Source organism: Hyperolius riggenbachi, chromosome 11 (genome assembly GCF_040937935.1).
Source record: "Hyperolius riggenbachi isolate aHypRig1 chromosome 11, aHypRig1.pri, whole genome shotgun sequence".
Taxonomy (NCBI): domain Eukaryota; kingdom Metazoa; phylum Chordata; class Amphibia; order Anura; family Hyperoliidae; genus Hyperolius; species Hyperolius riggenbachi.
This window is the reverse complement of record NC_090656.1, coordinates 15,752,954-15,779,470: the sequence shown is the minus strand read 5'-3', so window position 1 is coordinate 15,779,470 and position 26,517 is coordinate 15,752,954. Positions and strand designations below refer to the sequence as shown.

Sequence of the window (26,517 nt, the reverse complement as noted above, 5' to 3'; positions counted from 1 at the left end):
GTGTGACTCTGCTGGCTGCATGCTTGTCCCGGGTGTGACTCTGCTGGCTGCATGCTTGTCCCGGGTGTGACTCTGCTGGCTGCATGCTTGTCCCAGGTGTGACTCCCACTGGCTGCATGCTTGTCCCAGGTGTGACTCCCACTGGCTGCATGCTTGTCCCAGGTGTGACTCCCACTGGCTGCATGCTTGTCCCAGTTGTGACTCCCACTGGCTGCATGCTTGTCCCGGGTGTGACTCTGCTGGCTGCATGCTTGTTCCGGGTGTGACTCTGCTGGCTGCATGCTTGTCCCGGGTGTGACTCTGCTGGCTGCATGCTTGTCCCAGGTGTGACTCTGCTGGCTGCATGCTTGTCCCGGGTGTGACTCTGCTGGCTGCATGCTTGTCCCGGGTGTGACTCTGCTGGCTGCATGCTTGTCCCGGGTGTGACTCTGCTGGCTGCATGCTTGTTCCAGGTGTGACCCCTGCTGGCTGCATGCTTGTCCCAGTTGTGACTCCTGCTGGCTGCATGCTTGTCCCAGGTGTGACTCTGCTGGCTGCATGCTTGTTCCAGGTGTGACTCTGCTGGCTGCATGCTTGTCCCAGGTGTGACTCTGCTGGCTGCATGCTTGTCCCGGGTGTGACTCTGCTGGCTGCATGCTTGTTCCAGGTGTGACCCCTGCTGGCTGCATGCTTGTTCCAGGTGTGACCCCTGCTGGCTGCATGCTTGTCCCAGTTGTGACTCCTGCTGGCTGCATGCTTGTCCCAGGTGTGACTCTGCTGGCTGCATGCTTGTTCCAGGTGTGACTCTGCTGGCTGCATGCTTGTCCCAGGTGTGACTCTGCTGGCTGCATGCTTGTCCCAGGTGTGACTCCGCTGGCTGCATGCTTGTCCCAGGTGTGACTCCCGCTGGCTGCATGCTTGTCCCAGGTGTGACTCCGCTGGCTGCACGCTTGTCCCAGGTGTGACTCTGCTGGCTGCATGCTTGTCCCAGGTGTGACTCCCACTGGCTGCATGCTTGTCCCAGGTGTGACTCTGCTGGCTGCATGCTTGTTCCAGGCGTGACTCCCACTGGCTGCATGCTTGTCCCGGGTGTGACTCTGCTGGCTGCATGCTTGTTCCAGGTGTGACCCCTGCTGGCTGCATGCTTGTTCCAGGTGTGACCCCTGCTGGCTGCATTCTTGTCCCGGTTGTGACTCCTGCTGGCTGCATGCTTGTCCCAGTTGTGACTCCTGCTGGCTGCATGCTTGTTCCAGGTGTGACCCCTGCTGGCTGCATTCTTGTCCCGGTTGTGACTCCCGCTGGCTGCATGCTTGTCCCAGGTGTGACTCCCGCTGGCTGCATGCTTGTCCCAGGTGTGACTCCCGCTGGCTGCATGCTTGTCCCAGGTGTGACTCTGCTGGCTGCATGCTTGTCCCAGGTGTGACTCCCACTGGCTGCATGCTTGTCCCAGGTGTGACTCCGCTGGCTGCATGCTTGTCCCAGGTGTGACTCCCGCTGGCTGCATGCTTGTCCCAGGTGTGACTCCCACTGGCCGCATGCTTGTCCCAGGTGTGACTCCCACTGGCTGCATGCTTGTCCCAGGTGTGACTCCCACTGGCTGCATGCTTGTCCCAGGTGTGACTCCCACTGACTGCATGCTTGTCCCAGGTGTGACTCCCACTGGCTGCATGCTTGTCCCAGGTGTGACTCCCACTGACTGCATGCTTGTCCCAGGTGTGACTCCCACTGGCTGCATGCTTGTCCCAGGTGTGACTCTGCTGGCTGCATGCTTGTCCCGGGTGTGACTCTGCTGGCTGCATGCTTGTCCCAGGTGTGACTCTGCTGGCTGCATGCTTGTCCCAGGTGTGACCCCTGCTGGCTGCATGCTTGTCCCAGGTGTGACTCTGCTGGCTGCATCCTTGTTCCCGGTGTGACTCTGCTGGCTGCATTCTTGTTTCAGGTTTGATTTCACTGGCTGCGTGCTTGTTCCAGGTGTGACCCCTGCTGGCTGCATGCTTGTCCCAGTTGTGACTCCTGCTGGCTGCATGCTTGTCCCAGGTGTGACTCTGCTGGCTGCATGCTTGTTCCAGGTGTGACCCCTGCTGGCTGCATGCTTGTCCCAGGTGTGACTCCCGCTGGCTGCATGCTTGTCCCAGGTGTGACTCTGCTGGCTGCATGCTTGTCCCGGGTGTGACTCTGCTGGCTGCATGCTTGTCCCAGGTGTGACTCCGCTGGCTGCATGCTTGTCCCAGGTGTGACTCCCGCTGGCTGCATGCTTGTCCCAGGTGTGACTCCGCTGGCTGCATGCTTGTCCCAGGTGTGACTCCGCTGGCTGCATGCTTGTCCCAGGTGTGACTCCGCTGGCTGCATGCTTGTCCCAGGTGTGACTCTGCTGGCTGCATGCTTGTCCCAGGTGTGACTCCCACTGGCTGCATGATTGTTCCAGGTGTGACTCCACTGGCTGGATGTTTGCTCCAAGTGGGGCTCCACTGGCTGCATGCTTGTTCCAGATATGACTCTGCTGGCTGCATTCTTGTTCCAGGTGTGACCCCTGCTGGCTGCATGCTTGTCCCAGTTGTGACTCCTGCTGGCTGCGTGCTTGTCCCAGGTGTGACTCTGCTGGCTGCATGCTTGTCCCAGGTGTGACTCTGCTGGCTGCATGCTTGTCCCAGGTGTGACTCTGCTGGCTGCATGCTTGTCCCGGGTGTGACTCTGCTGGCTGCATGCTTGTCCCGGGTGTGACTCTGCTGGCTGCATGCTTGTTCCAGGTGTGACCCCTGCTGGCTGCATGCTTGTCCCAGTTGTGACTCCTGCTGGCTGCATGCTTGTCCCAGGTGTGACTCTGCTGGCTGCATGCTTGTTCCAGGTGTGACCCCTGCTGGCTGCATTCTTGTCCCGGTTGTGACTCCTGCTGGCTGCATGCTTGTCCCAGGTATGACTCCCGCTGGCTGCATGCTTGTCCCAGGTGTGACTCCCGCTGGCTGCATGCTTGTCCCAGGTGTGACTCTGCTGGCTGCATGCTTGTCCCGGGTGTGACTCTGCTGGCTGCATGCTTGTCCCAGGTGTGACTCCCACTGGCTGCATGATTGTCCCAGGTGTGACTCCGCTGGCTGCATGCTTGTCCCAGGTGTGACTCCCGCTGGCTGCATGCTTGTCCCATGTGTGGCTCCCACTGGCTGCATGCTTGTCCCAGGTGTGACTCCCACTGGCTGCATGATTGTCCCAGGTGTGACTCCCGCTGGCTGCATGCTTGTCCCAGGTGTGACTCCCACTGGCTGCATGCTTGTCCCAGGTGTGACTCTGCTGGCTGCATGCTTGTCCCGGGTGTGACTCTGCTGGCTGCATGCTTGTCCCAGGTGTGACTCTGCTGGCTGCATGCTTGTCCCAGGTGTGACTCTGCTGGCTGCATGCTTGTTCCAGGTGTGACCCCTGCTGGCTGCATGCTTGTCCCAGGTGTGACTCTGCTGGCTGCATGCTTGTTTCAGGTTTGATTTCACTGGCTGCGTGCTTGTTCCAGGTGTGACCCCTGCTGGCTGCATGCTTGTCCCAGGTGTGACTCTGCTGGCTGCATGCTTGTCCCAGGTGTGACTCCCGCTGGCTGCATGCTTGTCCCAGGTGTGACTCCCGCTGGCTGCATGCTTGTCCCAGGTGTGACTCTGCTGGCTGCATGCTTGTCCCGGGTGTGACTCTGCTGGCTGCATGCTTGTCCCAGGTGTGACTCCCACTGGCTGCATGATTGTCCCAGGTGTGACTCCCACTGGCTGCATGCTTGTCCCAGGTGTGACTCCCGCTGGCTGCATGCTTGTCCCAGGTGTGACTCCCACTGGCTGCATGCTTGTCCCGGGTGTGACTCTGCTGGCTGCATGCTTGTCCCAGGTGTGACTCCCACTGGCTGCATGATTGTCCCAGGTGTGACTCCGCTGGCTGCATGCTTGTCCCAGGTGTGACTCCCGCTGGCTGCATGCTTGTCCCAGGTGTGACTCCCACTGGCTGCATGATTGTCCCAGGTGTGACTCCCGCTGGCTGCATGCTTGTCCCAGGTGTGACTCCCACTGGCTGCATGCTTGTCCCAGGTGTGACTCTGCTGGCTGCATGCTTGTCCCAGGTGTGACTCTGCTGGCTGCATGCTTGTCCCAGGTGTGACTCTGCTGGCTGCATGCTTGTTCCAGGTGTGACCCCTGCTGGCTGCATGCTTGTCCCAGGTGTGACTCTGCTGGCTGCATCCTTGTTCCCGGTGTGACTCTGCTGGCTGCATTCTTGTTTCAGGTTTGATTTCACTGGCTGCATGCTTGTTCCAGGTGTGACTCCACTGGCTGGATGTTTGCTCCAAGTGGGGCTCCACTGGCTGCATGCTTGTTCCAGATATGACTCTGCTGGCTGCATTCTTGTTTCAGGTGTGGCTCCCCTGGCTGCATGCTTGTTCCAGGTGGCACTCCACTGGCTGCACGCTTGTCCCAGCTGTGACTCCGACTGGCTACATGCTTGTTCCAGGTGTGACTCCACTGGCTGCATACTTGTTCTAGTTATGACCATTTTAACTAAAGTTGACAGCCTGTGTATTTCTCTTAAGGTGCCCATACAGTAGAAGATTATGGGCAGATTCGACCAAGAGACAAATTTATCTCTAATCAAATCTGATTAGAGATAAATTTGTCTCTAATCGAATCAGCCCATACACTGCAGGCCGATTCCTGTCCAATTTCAGCATGAAATCCTCAGGGAATTGGCTGAGCAACCGCGTCCGCGCCGCCGCCGCAATGTATAAATGTATGCAGTGTGTGTGCATTTATACATTACCTGTCCAGTGTCGGCCTCCACGCGGTAACCGCCCATCTAGCCGGGTAACAGCCGCATACACGCACATAGCGGCTGACGTCTGACGCTATGCGCCGCCGGCGTGTATGCGGAACCCGACGAGATGGACGGAAACCGCGTAGAGGCCGACACTGGACAGGTAATGTATAAATGCACACACACTGCATACATTTATACATTGCGGCGGCGGGGGTTTCGTGTCTCGTCGTTCGTTTGCAATGCGGCCGCCGTACTGCCACGTACCTGACCAACCAACTTCGGCCCGAAATTTTCCAGCATGTGCGATCGACTGTGCGGCCAATTTCTGTCCCGAAATTGGTCGCTTTGTTGGTCAGGCATGCACTCGGCAGCACCAATTTTCATCCAATTCGATTATAATAATCGAATTGGATGGTCGATTGGTTGGTTGGTCGGCAAATGTATGGGCCCCTTTACATTTAGTTTTCTTCACTTTGCCTTTTTCACTAAGCCAGTCAGTTGCAGTGATTTTTTTTCTCTTTTTTCAGAGTATTACAATCTTGTAATTGGTGTTTTTTTTTAACTATCTGGAGTGGCAGGCGAGGCAGGCTAAACATTGGGTGCTGAAAGCTGACTGGACACAGGCTCCGCCTCCTCGCATTCCCTGCACAGACAGGCAGGAACCGGTGAGGGGACAGAGGAGAAGGCAAATAGCGGTGGGACCTTACAGACTGGCTGGTCCGGCTTTTCTGGAAATAAAGAAAAATGCATTACCAGTTCTAGTCTCTCAGTGACCTGTCTGTCTGTGTCGGTGTGCCCTAGGGCCAGCCTCCTATGAATAGCACGTATCCCTCTCACTTGTTGCCCAGAGCTGCTCATTAAACAAACACAGATATGCAGAAGGTTCCTGAGGATCGTCCGGAATTGGGAATATTTTGGTGGGTGATGATGACACGGGGAAAACTATGCAGAACAAGTGCCCACTACTTGAACGACGCCCAACAGCATGGAAGGCTCAGAATGCAGAAAACTCCGCCAAATGGTCTGTGAGCTGTCAGGATAGTCACATGACCAGCAGGAGACAGGGAGGAGGAAGGGGCGGGCTTCACATGGAGAAGGTGGAGGGGTAGGTAGCTGATTAAACAGTCATTTTCTGAATAGACACTAGAGAGAATGCTAATAACTCTGGCTTGCATGCAGCTTATACTGTGGGAGGTTTTTACTGCTGTCTGTGTTCCTGTTTGGGATGCTGAGCCACAGAAACTAGATTCCAGCTCTTCCTCTCATCTTCAGTTCTATTTAAAGGACACCCGAGGCGAAAATAAACCAATAAAATAAACGTTTGTATCTATCTTCCTTCTAAAAATTACTTTTTAAGATATTCCACGGTTTTATGTTTAAATCTACTTTATACGTTTTAACTGTTTTATTGTTTTTGCTCAATGACACATTCATTGAAGTATGCCAGAGCTAAAAGCTATAAACTATTTATCTTTTTTATCTCTTTCCTGCTCTCAGAAGCCATTGTCTGCTAGGAAAGTGTTTATAGTTGGAATTTCTTATCAGTAAGGATCACACTGTAGTCACTTCCTGTCTGAGTCAGGACTGAGTCAGCCACTTACATACCTGATATTATTTAACTCTTCCAGGCAGAGAAAGAAAAAAAGGAACACAGCATAATTATTGTACATACCCATGTCTATCTCATCATGTTACATGTCACCTCGTGTGTTCTTTAAATGATCTTATTATTGTCCTTTTCCCTGTTGGATAGATTAACCTGGGAAAAATCCCCCACTGGACAGCTGTAAAACCCCCAGAGTACTTTGTTACTGCCTTTTTTCTTCTCAGTGTCCAAAATGGCAAGAAGTTTTTTTGCGACTGACCGGTATCTCACCCCTGAAGGCATGAGCTGAAAGATGGAGTGAGCTGGGTGAGAGGGGTCAGAGGCAATCTAGGTCGCTCTCTCTCTGAACCTGCTAGCGTAAAGATCCTGCAGGGAAAGTAAGCTACAGCCAAATAATCTTTCCGCTGTTCGGATGATGCGCTGTAGTCTCCCCTTTTCTCTATGGAGCAGGAGCCGAACCAGAAAGTCATAGATGATGATAGATTCAATGATCGCAGTGTAGAACTCCACCATTGATTTTTCTGGTAGGCCAGACTTTTTTCAGCTGCCGTAGGTGGTACATCCTCTGTTGCGCTTTCTTGATGTTGGTGAAAAACTTCATTTCCATGCTGGGGGGATCTTATCGCTCATGCTGCAAGGCCTGGGACGCCCAGGGTATGGAAGAAAGAGATTGCGCTGTGCCCATAAAGCACACCTCTTCCACCCATCTGGCCGCTCTATCCTGTTACCGCCTCTCATATCTCCCTGCTGAGGACTGTAGTGAAGCGGCGCAGGTGCACATGTGCGAGAGCTGAGAGGCAGAGGAGGAGGTAACTAGGATACAAGGGCGGGGCCAGAAGGGTGAAAGAGGCGTGTTTTATGGGCACAGCGCAATCTATTCTTCCATACCGCTCTGATAAACGGAGATAGGGAGAGCTGACCAGTCAATCGCCTGTATACTGTTATATACTGGGTACCACATACAGTACAGTACCAGTATCTGTTCATACATAGCACCAGTTTATGATGTTTTTTTAATTTTTATTTGGTGTGCGTTGGAAGAGGGCTAGTCTTAAATGGCGAGTACAACTTTAGTATATATTTTAAAGAGACTCTGAAGTCTCCCAAAAGCTGAAAACTCCATAAATCACCTCTAACTCCCCCGGAAAAATCCACGACTTTCCTGGTCGTGGATTTTGCTGCCCTAAGGAGGCAGAGCTTTAGGATGTAGCTCCGCCTCCATGCGCGTCAATCAGCGCTGATCGCCGCCTCTCCCCCGCCCCTCTCAGTGAAGGAAAACTGAGAGGGGCGGGGAGAGGTGACGAACCACGCTGATGACCGTGTGTAGAGGCAGAGCTGCAGCCAAAAGCTCTCCCTCTAGGTGGAAGGAGCCCCGAGATGTGTCACAGGGAGTTTGGGGTGAGTTATGGAGTTTTCAGCCGCGGGGATGCAGCGTTTTAGGAGGGGCAATTATGTTAGAGGGTTTTAAAGTAAAAACCTAATTTTTTGGAGACTTCAGAGTTAATCAGTAGCTGATACCCCCTTTTACATGAGAAATCACAAACAGACCATCAGAGTGCGCTGTATGGCTGATATTGTGGTAAAACCCCTCCCACAAGATACTCTGAGGACCGTGGTACTCCTGGCAGTTTCCTGTCTGTGAACCTTGCTGCATTGTGGGAAATAGCTGTTTACAGCTGTTTCCAACTGCCAAAAAAGCATGCAGCAGCTACATTGCCTGCCAACAGTAAAAATGTCACCATGTAATAAATGTCAGAATGTAAATCAGGGATTTAAAAGATTTTACAATGGGCAAACACTGACTAAATTATTTATACATAACTATTGTACAAATGAAGCACTTTTTTTATTACATTATTTTCACTGGAGTTCCTCTTTAACTGGAAAAGCTGGTGGTTTGTTTTATTGCCAGAAAATACGGTATTTGGCGTGGGAGAGCCAAGCCTTTGGGGTTCTCCCGAGGTTCCCCCGTCCTCTGCCAGGCCGTTCCAGCGCTGAGACCCCAAAAGATCGCTGCCGCACTGCTCCTGCGCATTAGTACTGACCCACTTGGGCTTCGGTAGAAGAAGCATCATCCTCAGGCTGGTGATTGTCAGTGGCGGTTCCACTCTCTGCCGGCCGGGCGCAGTACCCACTGGTGTACCGTCCCGGCATGAGAAGTGAATGTCTGTGGGTTGGGGGTTATGGAGAAAGGTTGTGCAGCGCGGGGAGAGGACGTGGGTGATGAAATGCCGTGAATACCGAGACTCGGACCACAATGAACAGCCTTGACAAATGTCATTCTGCTGACTCTCAAGCACGGCCGGGCTGTCAGAACCCCCCATTGTTCTCTGACGCATTCCTTCAAGTCATCGAACGCTCTTCCCTTTGTTCTCACATTAGCTGCACACATCACCTGTCTGCTGTGTTGACAGGGAGTTGCTACGCACCAGCTGACAGTTAAAATCAGGCTGGCAGTGGGTGTTTCTGCAATGCCGACACATTAAAGAGGACCCAAACCAAACCTTTTTTTTAATTCAAAATATTTAGTTGCACCACTCTGACACACGGACCTAGTGCACACCAGAGCGGTTCTGCCGCTAGGGCAGGGGTCTCAAACTCAATTTACCTGGGGGCCGCAGGAGGCAAAGTCATGATGAGGCTGGGCCGCATAAGGAATTTCACAATCGCGGCTCATCGCCGCCTCTGCCCGCCCCTCTCACTCTTCCTTCATCCGTGCGGCGATTGACGTCAGGAGGGGCAGAGCTGATGCTGAAAGCTCTGCCCCTTCCAGGAAATGCCGGCGGGTTGCCCCCCGGGCGATTTGGGGGCTCTGCAGCCCTCGTTTAGCGGCGGGGATGCGGTGGATTACTTGGGAGCACTGAAGCGAACTATAAGGAAGCTTTTGCAGGCGAGGGCCACAAAATATTGTATCGAGGGCCGCGAGTTTGAGACCCCTGCGCTAGGGTAATGTATTTCAATGGGCTGGTGCACACCAGAGCGGGAGGCATTTTGCTGAAACGCATACTCCCGCGCTGCTGCAGATTTTGGATTGCGGAGGCGTTTCTGCCTTAATGTTAAGTATAGGAAAAACGCAAACCGCTCTGAAAAACGGCACTTCAGAGCGGTTTGCCAGGCGTTTTTTGTTACAGTAGCTGTTCAGTAACAGCTTTACTGTAACAATACATGAAATCTACTACACCAAAAACGCTTCACAAAACCGCAAAATGCTAGCTGAAATGCTACAGAAAAATAAGAGAAAGCATTTCAAAATCTGCTAGCATTTTGCGGATCTGCTAGCGGTTTTTGGTGTGCACCAGGCCATACAAAGATAAATAAACGCTCCTTCAAGCCTATAAGCATTTCAGTGCATGCTTTTCACCCTTCCCTTTGCATAACTAGGGATATACAGGTGGCAGCCATTCGCAATTCCTCCTTTGCCGGACACCGCCTACTCCACCAGTTTGCCGGATTCTGTCCCGGCAATATGAAAGGAAGGGAGGGGTTCCTCCAATAGATGTCAAATATTTTATATTTGTCATGCAGCTGAAAAAAAGGCTGCTATGTATTATTATAATTTAGAAAATAGATTTTTTTTCTGAAATCTTGTATTTTTAATTTGGGTCCACTTTAAGAGGTAGCCACAAAGATGGGCTTCACTGAGTGAGAAGGAGAGTCATGACAATTTCTCCTGGTTAAATTATCTCTCGGGTTACAGAAATTGTTCAGTGTTTCTGTTCATATGGCCAGATTGACCTCCACCACCCTATTGTTATATCCTGAAATTGTCACCCTCAGATTTCTACAAGAAGTTCTCGTGTCTCTCTCTCTCTCTCTCTCTCTCTCCTTTACGGTGGCCAATTTAACACTATCGCAGAACTACGTTACCACGCGGGACCACCGGTGATCTGCGTTGACCCGGAAGTAATTTTACTCTGTGGCAACGCGGGGTTTTTTAAAACGTGGAAGCGTGCATGCGTGGAAGCGTATTTTTACAATACGCTTCCGCACACGCGAAGCAGGAAGTGATGGCAAGCATGCGCCACTTCCTGCTTGGCTGGTGGACAGACTGGGAGTAGTAACGCAGTGTTCCCTGAAGGCCTGTTTTTGGCGGTGCGGCAGAAGCGACGCATCGCTGATTGCTGGTTTGTTATGTGAAACCAGCCTCAGTGTTGTATCTCTGGTCTGAACCCTTCTCTCACCTCCTGAGGCTAGGAACACACTTAGCAGAAATGCTAACGTTGCAGAAAACGCAGCCTTTATACATGCAATGCATATAAAAAAACGCATATTCGTTTTGTACGTGTTTTATAATATGCGTTTTTAAAAACGCTGGTTTTGTTGCATATTTTTCAAAAACTCATCAAAAACGCAAACACTGAAAGTCAATGGTGTCGCAGTGTAATGCGTTTTTATATGCGTTTTAAAAACAAAAAGAAACAATGTTTTCCGATGTATTTCCACTTCTTGTTGTCTTGCTAGTGATTTGCAGAAAACGCAATAGAAAAACACCTGGAAAATGCATACAAAACGCATATTATTATTGATTTAAAACAACATATTCCGTGGCGCTGTACAAAGTAAGAAACAAACATGGGGTACATAATACAGACAATGGTGTACACCAATATACAAGATACATAATTAGTGACAAAATACAAATATAATACAAAATATAGAATACAAAATACAGAATTGGTAATGACAGTGATAAAAGTAACATGATGAATAAAATGTATAATAATTTTCAAGACACAAAGGGGGGAGAGAGCCCTGCCCTTGCAAGCTTACAATCTAAAGGGCATGGGGGGAAACAAGAGAAGGGTTGTGTTGCATATGCGAGTTGCAAATGCGTTAAAATGCATTAAAAACGCATGCGCTGGAAAAAACGCTAACGCACTAAAAACACAAATAACAGAAACGCGACCTTTCACGCACTGACGAGTGTGCACCCAGCCTAGGGTGCATACACACATCAGACCATAGTCTTTGGAAAATGAAAGATCACAGACCAATCTTACCCCCTTCCATGTAGTATGAGAGCCATACTCTACACAGTCTATTCTATGAAGCTGAACTCCCCATCAGATAGAAATCTTTGCAAGATGCTGCACACAAAGATGCTGTACACATTCAAAAGATCAGTATCTGCAAAAGATCTGTTCCTGCAAAAGATCCGTTCCTGCAAATTGCATTCATAGTCTATGAGATCTGCAGATCCTCATACACACATTGTTTAACCACTTCCACACCATGAAATTTTATGCTGATCTGTGCAGCGTGGGCTCTCCAGCCCACAGCACAGATCAGCTAGCAGCCAGGGCGATCAGACTTCCCCCCCCCCCTTTTTCCCCACTAGGGGGATGTCCTGCTGGGGGGGTCTGATCGCCGCCGGCTGCTTGCGCTTGCGGGGGGGGCTCTTCAAAGCCCCCCTCCGCAGCGCTTCCTGGCCTCCTTCCCCTTCCCTCCCTCTCCCTCCCCCTGTGAGCGGCGCAGGACGGAAATCCGTCCTGCGCCTGATGGGATAGGCTTTAGCCTATCAGATGCCGGTGATCCCCGGCCAATCAGAGGCCGGGGATCGCCGATCTCCTCTACGGCGCTGCTGCGCAGCAGCGCCGTATACATGTAAACACCGGGGAAGATCTTCCCCGTGTGTTTACATTTACCCTGCGAGCCGCCGATCGTGAACTGACATGGAACGGCCGCTCCCATGGTATACACTTCAGGATTCAGGGGCGTGTATATACGCTCCGAGAATCCGGAAGTGGTTAAAGTGGACCCAAATTAAAAATACAAGATTTCAGAAATAAAATCTATTTTCTAAATTATAAAAATAAATAGCAGCCTTTTTTCAGCTGCATGATGACAAATATAAAATATTTTACATTTAATGGAGGAACCCCTCCCTTCCTTTCATATTGCCGGGACAGAAACCGGCAAAATGGTGGAGTAGGAGGTGTCTGGCAAAGGAGGAATTGCTAATGGCTGCCACCTGTAGAACCCTGGTTATGCAAAGAGAAGGGCGAAAGCATGTACTGAAATGCTCATAGGCCTGAAGGAGTGTTTATTTATGTTTGTATGTGTCAGAGTGGTGCAACTAAATATTTAGGGCCTGATTCACAAAGCGGTGCTAACCCAGTTAGCATGCCTAAAAGACTTTAGGCATGATAACCATTGCACCATGCTGGTGAAAAGCCAGTTTAGGCGTGATAAGTTTAGGTGTGATAAGTTTAGGTGTGATAAGTTTAGGCATGCTAAGTTTAGATAAGTGTAGATAGCATGCAAAGTCCCGCACGCAAAGCAGCGCCATTAAACTCTGTGCGAAGTGCACCAGACTTTGCTAGCGCAAAACTTTTGATCAGCTGTGCACTGCGGTGCTAACCCAGTTGGTGCTTAAACTTATCATGCCTAAACTGAGTTTAGGCATGATAAAGGGCTTTTCACCAGCGTGCTAACTGTTAGCACCGCTTTGTGAATCAGGCCCTTAGAATTAAAAAAAAAGTTTGGTTTGGGTCTGCTTTAAGGGCTCGTTTCCACTAGTGCGGTGCGGAATCGCCTGCATTCCACCGCGGACGAAATCGCATGCGGGTGCGATTCCGCATGCGTTTTTGCCGCGATTTCGCATGCGATTCCGCATAGGTAAGGTATATGCGAATTTAACCATGTCACTGCTGGTGTAAATTAACATTATTACCTATGCGAAATCGCATGCGATTTCGCATCAAAAAACGCATGGTCACCCCGCATGCGATTTCCCTATTAAGATACATTAGCGGCGATTCGTGCACATTCCTTCTGCACGCGAAATCTGACGGCTCTGCCGTGCAGATTTCTGCCGCTTCAAAAAACGCTGCCGCACCCGCAGAAGTGGAAACAGCCCCATCCACTGACATTACCTATGCGAATCCGCGTGCAGTGCCCGCATGCGGATTCGCACTAGTGGAAACGAGCCCTCACAGGCATTCATCTGCAGATCAGATCCACCAGGATAGATCTTCAGATCTGCAGATGATTGTCTGATCTGCAGATGAATGTCAGTTAAACAAGGTGTGTATGATGATCTGCAGATCTAATAGGCTATGAATGCAATTTGCAGGAACGGATCTTTGGCAGGAACAGATCTTTTGCAGATACTGATCTTTTGTGTCTGTACAGCATCTGTGTGTGCAGCATCTTGCAAAGATTTCTGTCTGATGGGGAGTTCAGCTCCATAGAATAGACTTTGAAGGTATGGCTCTCATACTACATGAAGGGGGTAAAATTGGTCTGTGATCTTTCATTTTCAAAAGACTATGGTCTGATGTGTGTATGTGGCCTAAAGGTGCGTACACACATGTGACTATAGTCGTTTGAAACGATCGTTCCCCGATCCTTTCAAACGACGATCGTTTGAAAAAAGCAGCCAACGGCCATGAAGTCTAACGACGGACGAGCTAGATCGTTCAAAACGAATGATCTAGCTTGGCGGATTTTTCCCAACGACGATCATTTGCAAAAGTAGTACATCGTTGGAAACGGTCGTTCGTACTAGGCTTGACATGCGTATTACACTATTTCTCCATGGAACTTTTCATTTTTATGCGCAGGCGCAATAGTTGCTTTTACGTGATTTAACGTTCGTTCTAACGATCTGATCATTACACACCTTTTAAAACTAACTTTACTTAGGTTGTTCTTTCATCAATTAAAAGTTCGTTCGTAGTTGACAACAAACGATCGTTGTCGCATGTGTGTACGTAGCTTTAGCCTCGTACACAGACTAGATTTATGCCACCCTTAAGGATTGTTGATTGATCATTAGGCTGTTTGTTCCAGGAACAAGGGCTGTACAGACATGTTGTTTGGCTATAGCTGAGTGCTGTGTGGAAAGGGGATGACGATGGCAAATGAGCAATTACACAGTAACTAGAATTTATTAGTATAGACTTAAATGTGTACTTTAATGATCTGAACATGCGTGGTATGCAGCGGACATGCTTATGAAATAAATGTACATGCCGTGTATTAAGCTTAGTTCACAAAACTCAATCGCTAAGCGGTTATTCTTTTACGCGGAATCGCTCTGAACAATGAAGGCGGGAAGTGAACTCTTTGAACTTGAAAATAATAAATACTATGTATTTATTTATAAAAGCGCGAACGCAATCGCCGGATAAAGCGATTTGTGAGCGTTTTGCGCTTTTCCTATACCTTCCATTGTAGCAAAATCACTCCGAAAATGGTACATGCAGCGCTTTGCTGAGCAGAAAGCGGACAAAACGTGCTGACATAAACTGTCCCATAAGGAATCATTGCACAAGTTTAAGGCCCCATTCACACTAGAGCGCTTTTCAGGCGATTTCAGCATCGCTGGGAATCGCTAGCGTTTTGAAAAGCGTTTGTGCAATGTTAGTCTATGTGGCTGTTCTCATGTAAGCGTTTTGAGATTTGCAGCGATTTAGCTGAAACGTGAACACGTAGCCTGCAGCATTTTTCTGGCAATTCTGGAGCGATGCCATTAGCAGTGGCTGGATAGTGTAATGGTTAAGGGCTCTGCCTCTGACACAGGAGACCTGGGTTCAAATCTCGGCTCTTCCTGTTCAGTAAGCCAGCACCTATTTCAGTAAGGAGTTTCTTGGGCAAGTCTCCTTAACACTGCTACTGCCTACTGAGTGCGCTCTAGTGGCTGCCTCGCAAGCGCTTTGAGTCCGACAGGAGAAAGGCGCTATACAAATACTGCCATTATATATAGAACCGCTAATCGCGATCGCTCCAAAAAGGCAAATTTAAGCAATTTAAAAAATCGCTGGCACTCAAAAAAACCCGCAAATGCCCTAAGTGAGAACAAGCCCTAAGAAATGGTGGTGTATTTGATCTGTTGTCCACACAGGATGTCTTCTGCAATGGATAAACATGATTTTTGTCACCAGTTGAGGTCCTTGGCACCCATGGATAGAATGAAATGTGCTAATGTCATGTCCTTCTTACAGCGCCACCATCAGGAAGGTACTGGTAGTTCTCCAGTACTGGGCCCAAAGTGATGGGCCCAAAATCTTACCTTACATGGGAGGCCTAAGTGTAAATTGTGTGACATCCACCAACTTGTTATGGCTTCCAGTGACCGCTCTTTCTGCACAAAGTTTATTATTGTCTTTTCTATATGGAAACGAGTGAAAAACAACTGAATATGCTGCTAACTGCCGGAGTTTACTGTTAACCCTTTGGAGCTGATCTGGAAGGGGAACTCTATGGATAGGCGTGACAGTGTCTTTTGTGGAAGCTGAGGCCAGGACGCCAGCGCTGTAAAGCCATAATGCTGACATTGTGCTGCTGCACTTCGGAAGACCATTAAAATAGTGCGAATAGGAAAGCGTAGCACAAAGGAGACTGATGTACAGTTGGTGTGGATGGTACTGGCGTGTGGGGCGATACAGTCCGTTCCTGGACGGGGGCCGCCGCAATGTCCTGAGCTTATTGACAGCAAACAATGCGGCCACTGTCCGGCCTGGCATTCTGTTTCCTGGCTCAGTGCTGTGACACGCTGGACACTACACAGTGCTGCCTGTCATGCTCAGTAGCTGCTCTTATACTGTATGGACACTGCTCAGTACCACTTCTCATGTGCTGCCTGTCATGCTCAGTACCACTTCTCATGTGCCGGGTGTAATGCTCAGTATCTGCTCTTATACTGTATGGAGACTGCTCAGTACCACTTCTCACGTGCAGGGTGTAATGCTCAGTACCACTTCTCATGTGCTGGCTGTAATGCTCAGTACCACTTCTCATGTGCCGGGTGTCATGCTCAGTAGCTGCTCTTATACTGTATGGACACTGCTCAGTACCACTTCTCATGTGCCGGGTGTCATGCTCAGTAGCTGCTCTTATACTGTATGGACACTGCTCAGTACCACTTCTCATGTGCTGCCTGTCATGCTCAGTACCACTTCTCATGTGCCGGGTGTAATGCTCAGTATCTGCTCTTATACTGTATGGAGACTGCTCAGTACCACTTCTCACGTGCAGGGTGTAATGCTCAGTACCACTTCTCATGTGCTGGCTGTAATGCTCAGTACCACTTCTCATGTGCCGGGTGTCATGCTCAGTAGCTGCTCTTATACTGTATGGAGACTGCTCAGTACCACTTCTCATGTGCCGGGTGTAATGCTCAGTATCTGCTCTTATACTGTATGGAGACTGCTCAGTACCACTTCTCATGTGCTGGCTGTAATGCTCAGTACCACTTCTCATGTGCTGGCTGTAATGCTCAGTATCTGCTCTTATTCTATGGACACTGCTCAGTACCACTTCTCATGTGCTGGCTGTAATGCTCAGTACCACTTCTCATGTGCCGGGTGTAATGCTCAGTACCACTTCTCATGTGCCGGGTGTAATGCTCAGTATCTGCTCTTATTCTACGGACACTGCTCAGTACCACTTCTCATGTGCTGGCTGTAATGCTCAGTACCACTTCTCATGTGCTGCCTGTAATGCTCAGTATCTGCTCTTATTCTATGGAGACTGCTCAGTACCACTTCTCATGTGCTGGCTGTAATGCTCAGTACCACTTCTCATGTGCTGCCTGTAATGCTCAGTACCACTTCTCACGTGCCGGCTGTAATGCTCAGTAGCTGCTCTTATACTATGGACACTGCTCAGTACCACTTCTCATGTGCTGGCTGTAATGCTCAGTACCACTTCTCATGTGCCGGGTGTAATGCTCAGTATCTGCTCTTATTCTATGGACACTGCTCAGTACCACTTCTCATGTGCCGGGTGTAATGCTCAGTATCTGCTTTTATTCTACGGACACTGCTCAGTACCACTTCTCATGTGCTGGCTGTAATGCTCAGTACCACTTCTCACGTGCCGGCTGTAATGCTCAGTATCTGCTCTTATTCTATGGACACTGCTCAGTACCACTTCTCATGTGCCGGGTGTAATGCTCAGTATCTGCTCTTATTCTATGGACACTGCTCAGTACCACTTCTCATGTGCTGGCTGTAATGCTCAGTACCACTTCTCATGTGCTGCCTGTAATGCTCAGTAGCTGCTCTTATACTGTATGGACACTGCTCAGTACCACTTCTCATGTGCCGGGTGTAATGCTCAGTAGCTGCTCTTATACTGTATGGAGACTGCTCAGTACCACTTCTCATGTGCCGGGTGTAATGCTCAGTACCACTTCTCATGTGCTGGCTGTAATGCTCAGTACCACTTCTCATGTGCTGGCTGTAATGCTCAGTACCACTTCTCATGTGCTGGCTGTAATGCTCAGTACCACTTCTCATGTGCTGGCTGTAATGCTCAGTATCTGCTCTTATTCTACGGACACTGCTCAGTACCACTTCTCATGTGCTGCCTGTAATGCTCAGTATCTGCTCTTATTCTATGGACACTGCTCAGTACCACTTCTCATGTGCCGGGTGTAATGCTCAGTACCACTTCTCATGTGCTGGCTGTAATGCTCAGTACCACTTCTCATGTGCTGGCTGTAATGCTCAGTACCACTTCTCATGTGCTGGCTGTAATGCTCAGTACCACTTCTCATGTGCTGGCTGTAATGCTCAGTATCTGCTCTTATTCTATGGACACTGCTCAGTACCACTTCTCATGTGCTGGCTGTAATGCTCAGTACCACTTCTCATGTGCTGGCTGTAATGCTCAGTACCACTTCTCATGTGCTGGCTGTAATGCTCAGTACCACTTCTCATGTGCTGGCTGTAATGCTCAGTATCTGCTCTTATTCTATGGACACTGCTCAGTACCACTTCTCATGTGCCGGGTGTAATGCTCAGTATCTGCTCTTATTCTATGGACACTGCTCAGTACCACTTCTCATGTGCCGGGTGTAATGCTCAGTATCTGCTCTTATTCTACGGACACTGCTCAGTACCACTTCTCATGTGCTGCCTGTAATGCTCAGTATCTGCTCTTATTCTATGGACACTGCTCAGTACCACTTCTCATGTGCCGGGTGTAATGCTCAGTACCACTTCTCATGTGCTGGCTGTAATGCTCAGTACCACTTCTCATGTGCTGGCTGTAATGCTCAGTACCACTTCTCATGTGCTGGCTGTAATGCTCAGTACCACTTCTCATGTGCTGGCTGTAATGCTCAGTATCTGCTCTTATTCTATGGACACTGCTCAGTACCACTTCTCATGTGCCGGGTGTAATGCTCAGTATCTGCTCTTATTCTATGGACACTGCTCAGTACCACTTCTCATGTGCCGGGTGTAATGCTCAGTACCACTTCTCATGTGCTGGCTGTAATGCTCAGTACCACTTCTCATGTGCTGGCTGTAATGCTCAGTACCACTTCTCATGTGCTGGCTGTAATGCTCAGTATCTGCTCTTATTCTATGGACACTGCTCAGTACCACTTCTCATGTGCCGGGTGTAATGCTCAGTATCTGCTCTTATTCTATGGACACTGCTCAGTACCACTTCTCATGTGCCGGGTGTAATGCTCAGTATCTGCTCTTATTCTATGGACACTGCTCAGTACCACTTCTTACCTCCCAACTTTTTGAGGGACACTTTTAGATGCCCACTGCCAAACCTCTAACCCCCCCCCCCCCCCCCACACACACACACACACACACACACACACCACCAATCCCCCACCCCCCTCCATGCTTATCACAAAGTATTCAGAATCAAAAGATGTAGTTTTGTCATTTGACCACACCGGTCCTTTCTATCATCATTAGTTTTTCATCATTTTAAAGTGCACCAGAGATGAAGCATAGTGAAAGTGTTATACATACCTGGGGCTTCCTCCAGCCCCATCTACACGGATCCCTCCCACGCTGCCGTCCTCCGCCTTCTCTATTCGCTGGTACCAAGTCCCGTAACTTCGGCCAGTCTGAGCAGGTGCAGTACTATTTTCCGTGGGAGAGAGCGCTCCGTGCATCCGCTGGGCTCAGCGGTCCAGAGAAATTGCTGCAGTAGGAAACTTGCGGATCGGATCCATAGGTTAACATTGGAGCCATTCGCATCTGTTCCCTTCTGATCCGGGAACTGCCTGTTTCTTAGCGCTAATGTATATCGGGCCTTATTCTATATGTATACCCTTTGATTCCTATGGGGAAAAAGCGCTTTACAAATGTTATTGCTCAAATTCTACATTTATTACGGACACCATACAGTATCACAGTATCACTTCTCATGTCCTGTATGCTGGTTACAATGCTCGGTATCTGCTCTTACCCTGTATGTATGGAGGCTGCACAGTACCACTTCTCCTGCCCTGTATGCTGGTTACAATGCTCGGTATCTGCTCTTACGTTATATGTATGGAGGTTGCACAGTATCACTTCTCATGTCCTGTATGCTGATTACAATGCTCGGTATCTGCACTTGCCCTGTATGTATGGAGGCTGCACAGTATCACTTCTCATGTCCTGTATGCTGGTTGTAATGCTCGGTATCTGCTCTTACCCTGTATGTATGGAGGCTGCACAGTACCACTTCTCCTGCCCTGTATGCTGGTTACAATGCTCGGTATCTGCTCTTACGTTATATGTATGGAGGTTGCACAGTATCACTTCTCATGTCCTGTATGCTGGTTGTAATGCTCAGTATCTGCACTTACCCTGTATGTATGGAGGCTGCACAGTACCACTTCTCCTGCCCTGTATGCTGGTTACAATGCTCGGTATCTGCTCTTACGTTATATGTATGGAGGTTGCACAGTATCACTTCTCATGTCCTGTATGCTGATTACAATGCTCGGTATCTGCACTTGCCCTGTATGTATGGAGGCTGCACAGTATCACTTCTCATGTCCTGTATGCTGGTTACAATGCTCGGTATCTGCTCTTACCCTGTATGTATGGGGGATGCACAGTATCACTTCTCATGTCCTGTATGCTGGTTACAATGCTCGGTATCTGCTCTTACCCTGTATGTATGGAGGCTGCACAGTACCACTTCTCCTGCCCTGTATGCTGGTTACAATGCTCGGTATCTGCACTTACCCTGTATGTATGGAGGCTGCACAGTATCACTTCTCATGTCCTGTATGCTGGTTATAGTGCTCGGTATCTGCACTTACCCTGTATGTATGGAGGCTGCACAGTACCACTTCTCATGTCCTGTATGCTGGTTACAATGCTCGGTATTTGCACTTACCCTGTATGTATGGAGGCTGCACAGTATCACTTCTCATGTCCTGTATGCTGGTTACAATGCTCGGTATCTGAACTTACCCTGTATGTATGGAGGCTGCACAGTACCACTTCTCATGTCCTGTATGCTGGTTGTAATGCTCGGTATCTGCTCTTATTCTGTGTGTATGGAGGCTGCACAGTACCACTTCTCATGTCCTGTATGCTGGTTGTAATGCTCGGTATCTGCTCTTATTCTGTGTGTATGGAGGCTGCACAGTACCACTTCTCATGTCCTGTATGCTGGGTGTAATGCTCGGTATCTGCTCTTACCCTGTATGTATGGGGGATGCACAGCATCACTTCTCATGTCCTGTATGCTGGTTACAATGCTTAGTATCTGCTCTTACCCTGTATGTATGGAGGCTGCACAGTACCACTTCTCCTGCCCTGTATGCTGGTTACAATGCTCGGTATCTGCTCTTACCCTGTATGTATGGGGGATGCACAGTATCACTTCTCATGTCCTGTATGCTGGTTGTAATGCTCGGTATCTGCTCTTACCCTGTATGTATGGAGGTTGCACAGTACCACTTCTCATGTCCTGTATGCTGGTTACAATGCTCGGTATCTGCACTTGCCCTGTATGTATGGAGGCTGCACAGTATCACTTCTCCTGCCCTGTATGCTGTTTACAATGCTCGGTATCTGCTCTTACCCTGTGTGTATGGAGGCTGCACAGTATCACTTCTCATGTCCTGTATGCTGATTACAATGCTCGGTATCTGCTCTTACCCTGTATGTATGGAGGTTGCACAGTACCACTTCTCCTGCCCTGTAAGCTGGTTACAATGCTCGGTATCTGCTCTTACCCTGTATGTATGGGGGATGCACAGTATCACTTCTCCTGCCCTGTATGCTGGTTACAATGCTCGGTATCTGCTCTTACCCTGTATGTATGGGGGATGCACAGTATCACTTCTCATGTCCTGTATGCTGGTTACAATGCTCGGTATCTGCTCTTATCCTGTATGTATGGAGGCTACACAGTACCACTTCTCATGTCCTGTATGGTTGCAATGCTCGGTATCTGCTCTTATTCTGTGTGTATGGAGGCTGCACAGTATCACTTCTCATGTCCTGTATGCTGGTTACAATGCTCAGTATCTGCTCTTATTCTGTATGTATGGGGGATGCACAGTACCACTTCTCATGTCCTGTATGCTGGTTACAATGCTCGGTATCTGCTCTTATCCTGTATGTATGAAGGTTGCACAGTACCACTTCTCATGTCCTGTATGGTTGCAATGCTCGGTATCTGCTCTTATTCTGTGTGTATGGAGGCTGCACAGTATAGCTTCTCTTGTCCTGTATGCCGGGTGTAATTCTCAGTATCTGCTCTTACCCTGTATGTATGGAGGCAGCACAGTACCACTTCTTATGTCCTGAAGGCTGAATGTGATTCTCAGTATTGGTGACACTTCAGTGTGTGTTCTGGCTGTGATTTTTGCTCTGCTCTCTCCCTCTTGCACATGTAGTATAGTAACTGCATGTTGTGTGTCAGCCTCTGCTTGGATGGAGGCTGCACAGCAGCACTTGTCCTGCACTCTGTCATGATTCTCAGTACCTGTTTTCCAGACAAGAGGTCACTGGTGGCTTTTCAGTGTAATGATCTGGGATGTGTCTCGTTACACAAGCCACCCATACATTAGGCAGCGGTTTACCTAATCGGATAAACAATTGTACTTCCTTGATTGAAAACAAACTTAATTATGACTTTTATAACACCTTCGCATTGGAGAGGTGCAATTATCAGAGTTATTGCAGCTCTGTGTACAGGAAGAGCCTCTGTACAAACCACACGTCTAGAACGCAGCATCTGCTATTTACTGGTGGTCACAGCAGAACCATGGCCTGGGTCATATCGAGATGTAGCGATGGATAGAGAACATTTAAATAGAAAAAAAAACAAACATATGGTAATAAAGCAGCATCTCTTGCTATTCACTGGTGTTGGATGATGCCATGCCTGGGTCATGTCAGGACGTTGCGGTGGCTGGAAAACCGTTGTGTATATATAAAATACATAGTTCTAAAGCAGAATCTCTGAACAGTGGCTGGATGGTGTAATTGTTAAGGGCTCTCCCTCTGACACAGGAGACCAGGGCTTGAATCTTGGCTCTGCCTGTTCAGTAAGCCAGCACCTATTCAGTAAGGAGTTCTTAGGCAAGACTCCCTAAAACTGCTACTGCCTACAGAGTGCGCTCTAGTGGCTGCCTCGCAAGCGCTTTGAGTCCAAGTGGAGAAAATCACTATACAAATATAGAAATTATTATCTATGAGGATCAGTGCAGTCATGGACTGGGTCATATCAGGGCATAGTGGTGTCCTCCAGGGTGCGGTTTTATAAAATACATGGCTGTAGAGCAGAATTTACTGGTGATCACTGCAGCCATGTCCTGGGTCATTTCAGAAAACAGCAGTGGCTGGTGTTGAGGTTGTGCACGTAACGCAGCCGGTCTCTGAATATTATTGCTTTCTGGGTCCCTGCTATAATGAAGTTTGTCCACGTCCTGCATAGAAAGCATTTATACGTACCTGGAGGTTCCTCCAGCCCCCTTCAGACTCCCTCCATTCACGGGTGTATCCATAGCAGCTGCTAAGGGGCCCAGGTGCATACAGGCCCAGGTGGTACTTAAAGGGAACCCGTAGTGAGAAGGATATGGAGGCTGCCATATTTATTTCCTGTTATACAATACCAGTTGCCCGGCAGCCCTGCTGATCTATTTGGCTGCAGTAGTGTCTGAATCACACCAGAAACAAGCATGCAGCTAGTCTTGTCAGATCTGACAATAATGTTAGAAACTCCTGATCTGCTGCATGCTTGTTCAGGGTTTATGGCTGAAAGTGCTAGAGGCAGAGGATCAGCAAGGTTGCCAGGCAACTGGTATTGTTTAAAAGGATATAAATATGGCAGCCTCCATATACCTCTCACTTCATTTTTCCTTTAATATACTCACTGTTCAGTTTCTTGTGTTCCCCCGCCCTCTGCCTTTGTCTCGGTGCCCATGGCCTATGTGCACTTGTGCAGTGTTGATTGCATGAGAATGTCAATTGCCCAGTTTACTCATATCCATAGGGTAGGGGCAGGTCTGGGTCTGCGCAGTACGCCGGGGGCAACCTGGGATTGACTGACAGCTGCGCTTTATGCAGGCGCAGTAAGTATAACCTCGAGGTCGTCCTCTGCACCGTGCGGGGACCCCGGGCTGGCGGCTGCGTGCGGTGAGCTCACCGTGGGACAGACAGCTGCGAAGGGCTGAAAAAAGCCCCAGGTAAGCAAATCAGATTTGCAATTTAGTTGGCTGATGCACTTTAAGGGTGCCTCCATCTGAGGGCCCCACGATCTCCAGCTACACCACTGCCTCCATCTTCTGCTGGCTGTCCCAGTAAATCCTTCAGTCAGTGTTTATAGCGAATGCGCAGCCCAGCTATGCCTATCCCTGCCGCCAGGAGGCCTGTGTGTGCAGCTGATCCGCACATGCGCAGTACGCGGAAACTGAAGGATTTATCAGGACGGCCAGCAGAGGATTGAGGCTGCCCGGGGAAGACAGCGGTGAGGGAGGACAGCGGTGAGGGAGCTCACAGCCTGAAAGGGGCTGGAGGAAGCCCCGGGTATGTATAAATGCTTTTTGCTAGTCTCAGGTTTCCTTTAAAAGTACTTCCGATGCAAATTAAAAAGATAGAATTTGTACTCATCTGGGGCTTCCTCCAGCCCCGAGCAGCGGCCTCAGTCCCTCCCTGCAGCTCCAGTGGTCCTCTGTGTCCCCTGCTGGCCGCCCGCAATGATGGCCCTTCTGCACCTGCGGCCACGTCATTTGGAGCATACTGCGCCTGCACATAACCACTGCGCAGGCCCAGGACGCACCGGATGACGCAGAAGAGCCGACCCCGCTGGCAGGTTGACCTCATTGCGGGCAGCTACTCCGGTGATCCTCAGTGCCCCCTGCTGGCCACCCGCAATGATGGCGACCAGCTGGCAGGGTCGGCTCTTCTGCGGCATCCAAGTCATCCGGGCCTTGCGCAGTGGTTGTGTGCAGGCGCAGTATGCGCCAAAAGACGTGTCCGCAGGTGCAGAAGGGCCATCATTGCGCAATGATGGTGACCTGCCGGCAGGGGACACTGAGGACCACTGGACCTGCGTCGGGGACTGAGACGGCTGCTCGGGGCTGGAAGAAGCCCAGGTGAGTACAAATTAGATTTAATTTGCATTGGAAGTCCTATGACAGGTCCGAAGAAAATAATAGTAAAAAAAAAAAATCAATCTACTTACCTGGGGCTTCCTCCAGCCGATCTGTCCCTCACCGCAGCTCCAGTGTCCCCTCCGTTGTAGATGAGAACCTCGCCAGGTCGGCATATTCTGCGCCTGCACAGAACTCTCCAGGCCACGTGAGCATGATCGTGAGTGGCGTGTTTACGCAGGCGTAGAAGATGCCTACCAGGCAAGGTTGGCATCTGCAACGGAGGGGACACTGGAGCTGCGGTGAGGGACAGATTGGCTGCCAGGGGCTGGAGGAAACCCCAGGTAAGTAGGTCTTGCGCGCATGCCCAGTGGCCTGTCGACTCTGCAGTCAGGCAGTCGGAAGAGGATCATTTTGGGGGTCTGGATGGACACTTACCAAGGGCACAAGGTAGCTGCAGGGGGCTGGTAGAAGCCCCAGGCAAGTTAAACCCTTTTTTTTTATTATTATTATTACAGTTCAGGTTCCCTTTAAAGTTGAACACACTAGTCAATGGAATATTAGGCCATCATTATGCCCTTGGGGTGAAACCTACTTATAAAAATGTAGTTTTGTTTTGTAGAATGTTTTTGTTTATAGTGAGTGTTTTGCTGGCCAGGAAGTGCGGTTTTCTGTACGCCGCTGTCTGGACGGCCGGTCACATCGCCAGGTTTGTATTAATATCTCATTATTCTTGTGTTTTGCAGCAACTAAGAGAACGAGTAAAACCCAAATCCGCAGAGAGCCAGATGAGTGAAGCGGCCGGTGTGCAATTCAAGACTTTCAACCCAACAACGGTGAGACCCCGCCTCCAATTTACATAATACATTCATAACAGTGGCTGGGTAATGTACTGGTTAAGGGCTAGGGTACCTATTCAGTAAGGAGTGCAAGGCAAGACTCCCTAACACTGCATAGTGGCCTCTTGAGCGCGCTCTAGTAGCTGCAGCTTTTGAGTGCTTTGCAAATGTTGCTATACAAATGTTAGGATTATTATTATAATAATTGCTCTGGAGAGGTCAGCCAAGCACTTAATTACATCAAAAGGGGTAGTACTTACCGACGGGGGTGCTGCTCCTCTGGCTCATTACCCGTATGGGATGCACCATCTTCTTCAGAGAGCGACCGCACTGAGATGCATTTTTTTAATCTCCTGGCAGTGCCTCTCACACGTGCGCCACAATGCATCCTGGGAGATGTAGTCTCTGTACTCTTACATGGACTACATTTCCCAGCATGTATTTAACCACTTAAGGATCGTTTGCTCACACCCCCTTAGTGACCAGGCTATTTTTTTTTGCAAATTAAGCCACTGCAGCTTTAGGGACTCGCTGCAGAGCCGTACAACTCGGCACACAAGTGATTCCCCCCCCCCCCCTCTCCCTTTTCTGCCCACCAGCAGAGCTGTCTGTTGGTGGGCTCTGCCAGCATGTTTGTTTATAATTTTTTTCCCCCTCCCCTCTCCCCCTGCCAGCCTATGGCAGTGGATCACTTCTGAGCCTCATAGGGAGACAGCCGTGTCACACGGCTGTCACCAGTACAGCGCTGCCGTAGATCGCAGCACTGTACCATGTAAATAGACGGCGGTTTCGCTGTCTAACAGTCTCATAGCGGCAATCGCATTCAAGCGGGGAAGCATGCATGATCCCCTGCAGTCTCCGCCCCCTGGACTTCACGCCAGCGGTCCTGGGGCTGCCGCCGCGTTCACGCCAATTGGTGTGGAGCACTCGGCAAGAAGTTAAAAAAAAAAATTGTTCCTGTGCTCAGATCGCTTTAACATCTTATTGGCTATGTCTGTTTTTGAAAAGATGGG

General features: G+C 49.6%; 1 protein-coding gene across 1 annotated transcript in view; it reads left to right on the top strand.

Annotated features, from left to right (window-relative positions):
• FA2H (fatty acid 2-hydroxylase) overlaps positions 1-26,517 on the top strand; it is a 144,652-nt gene that overhangs the window by 77,439 nt on the left and 40,696 nt on the right. Inside the window, exon 2 of the mRNA XM_068261436.1 lies at positions 25,412-25,501. Within this exon, the coding sequence (XP_068117537.1) occupies positions 25,412-25,501 (90 nt within the window). The remainder of the gene's footprint in view (positions 1-25,411; positions 25,502-26,517) is intronic.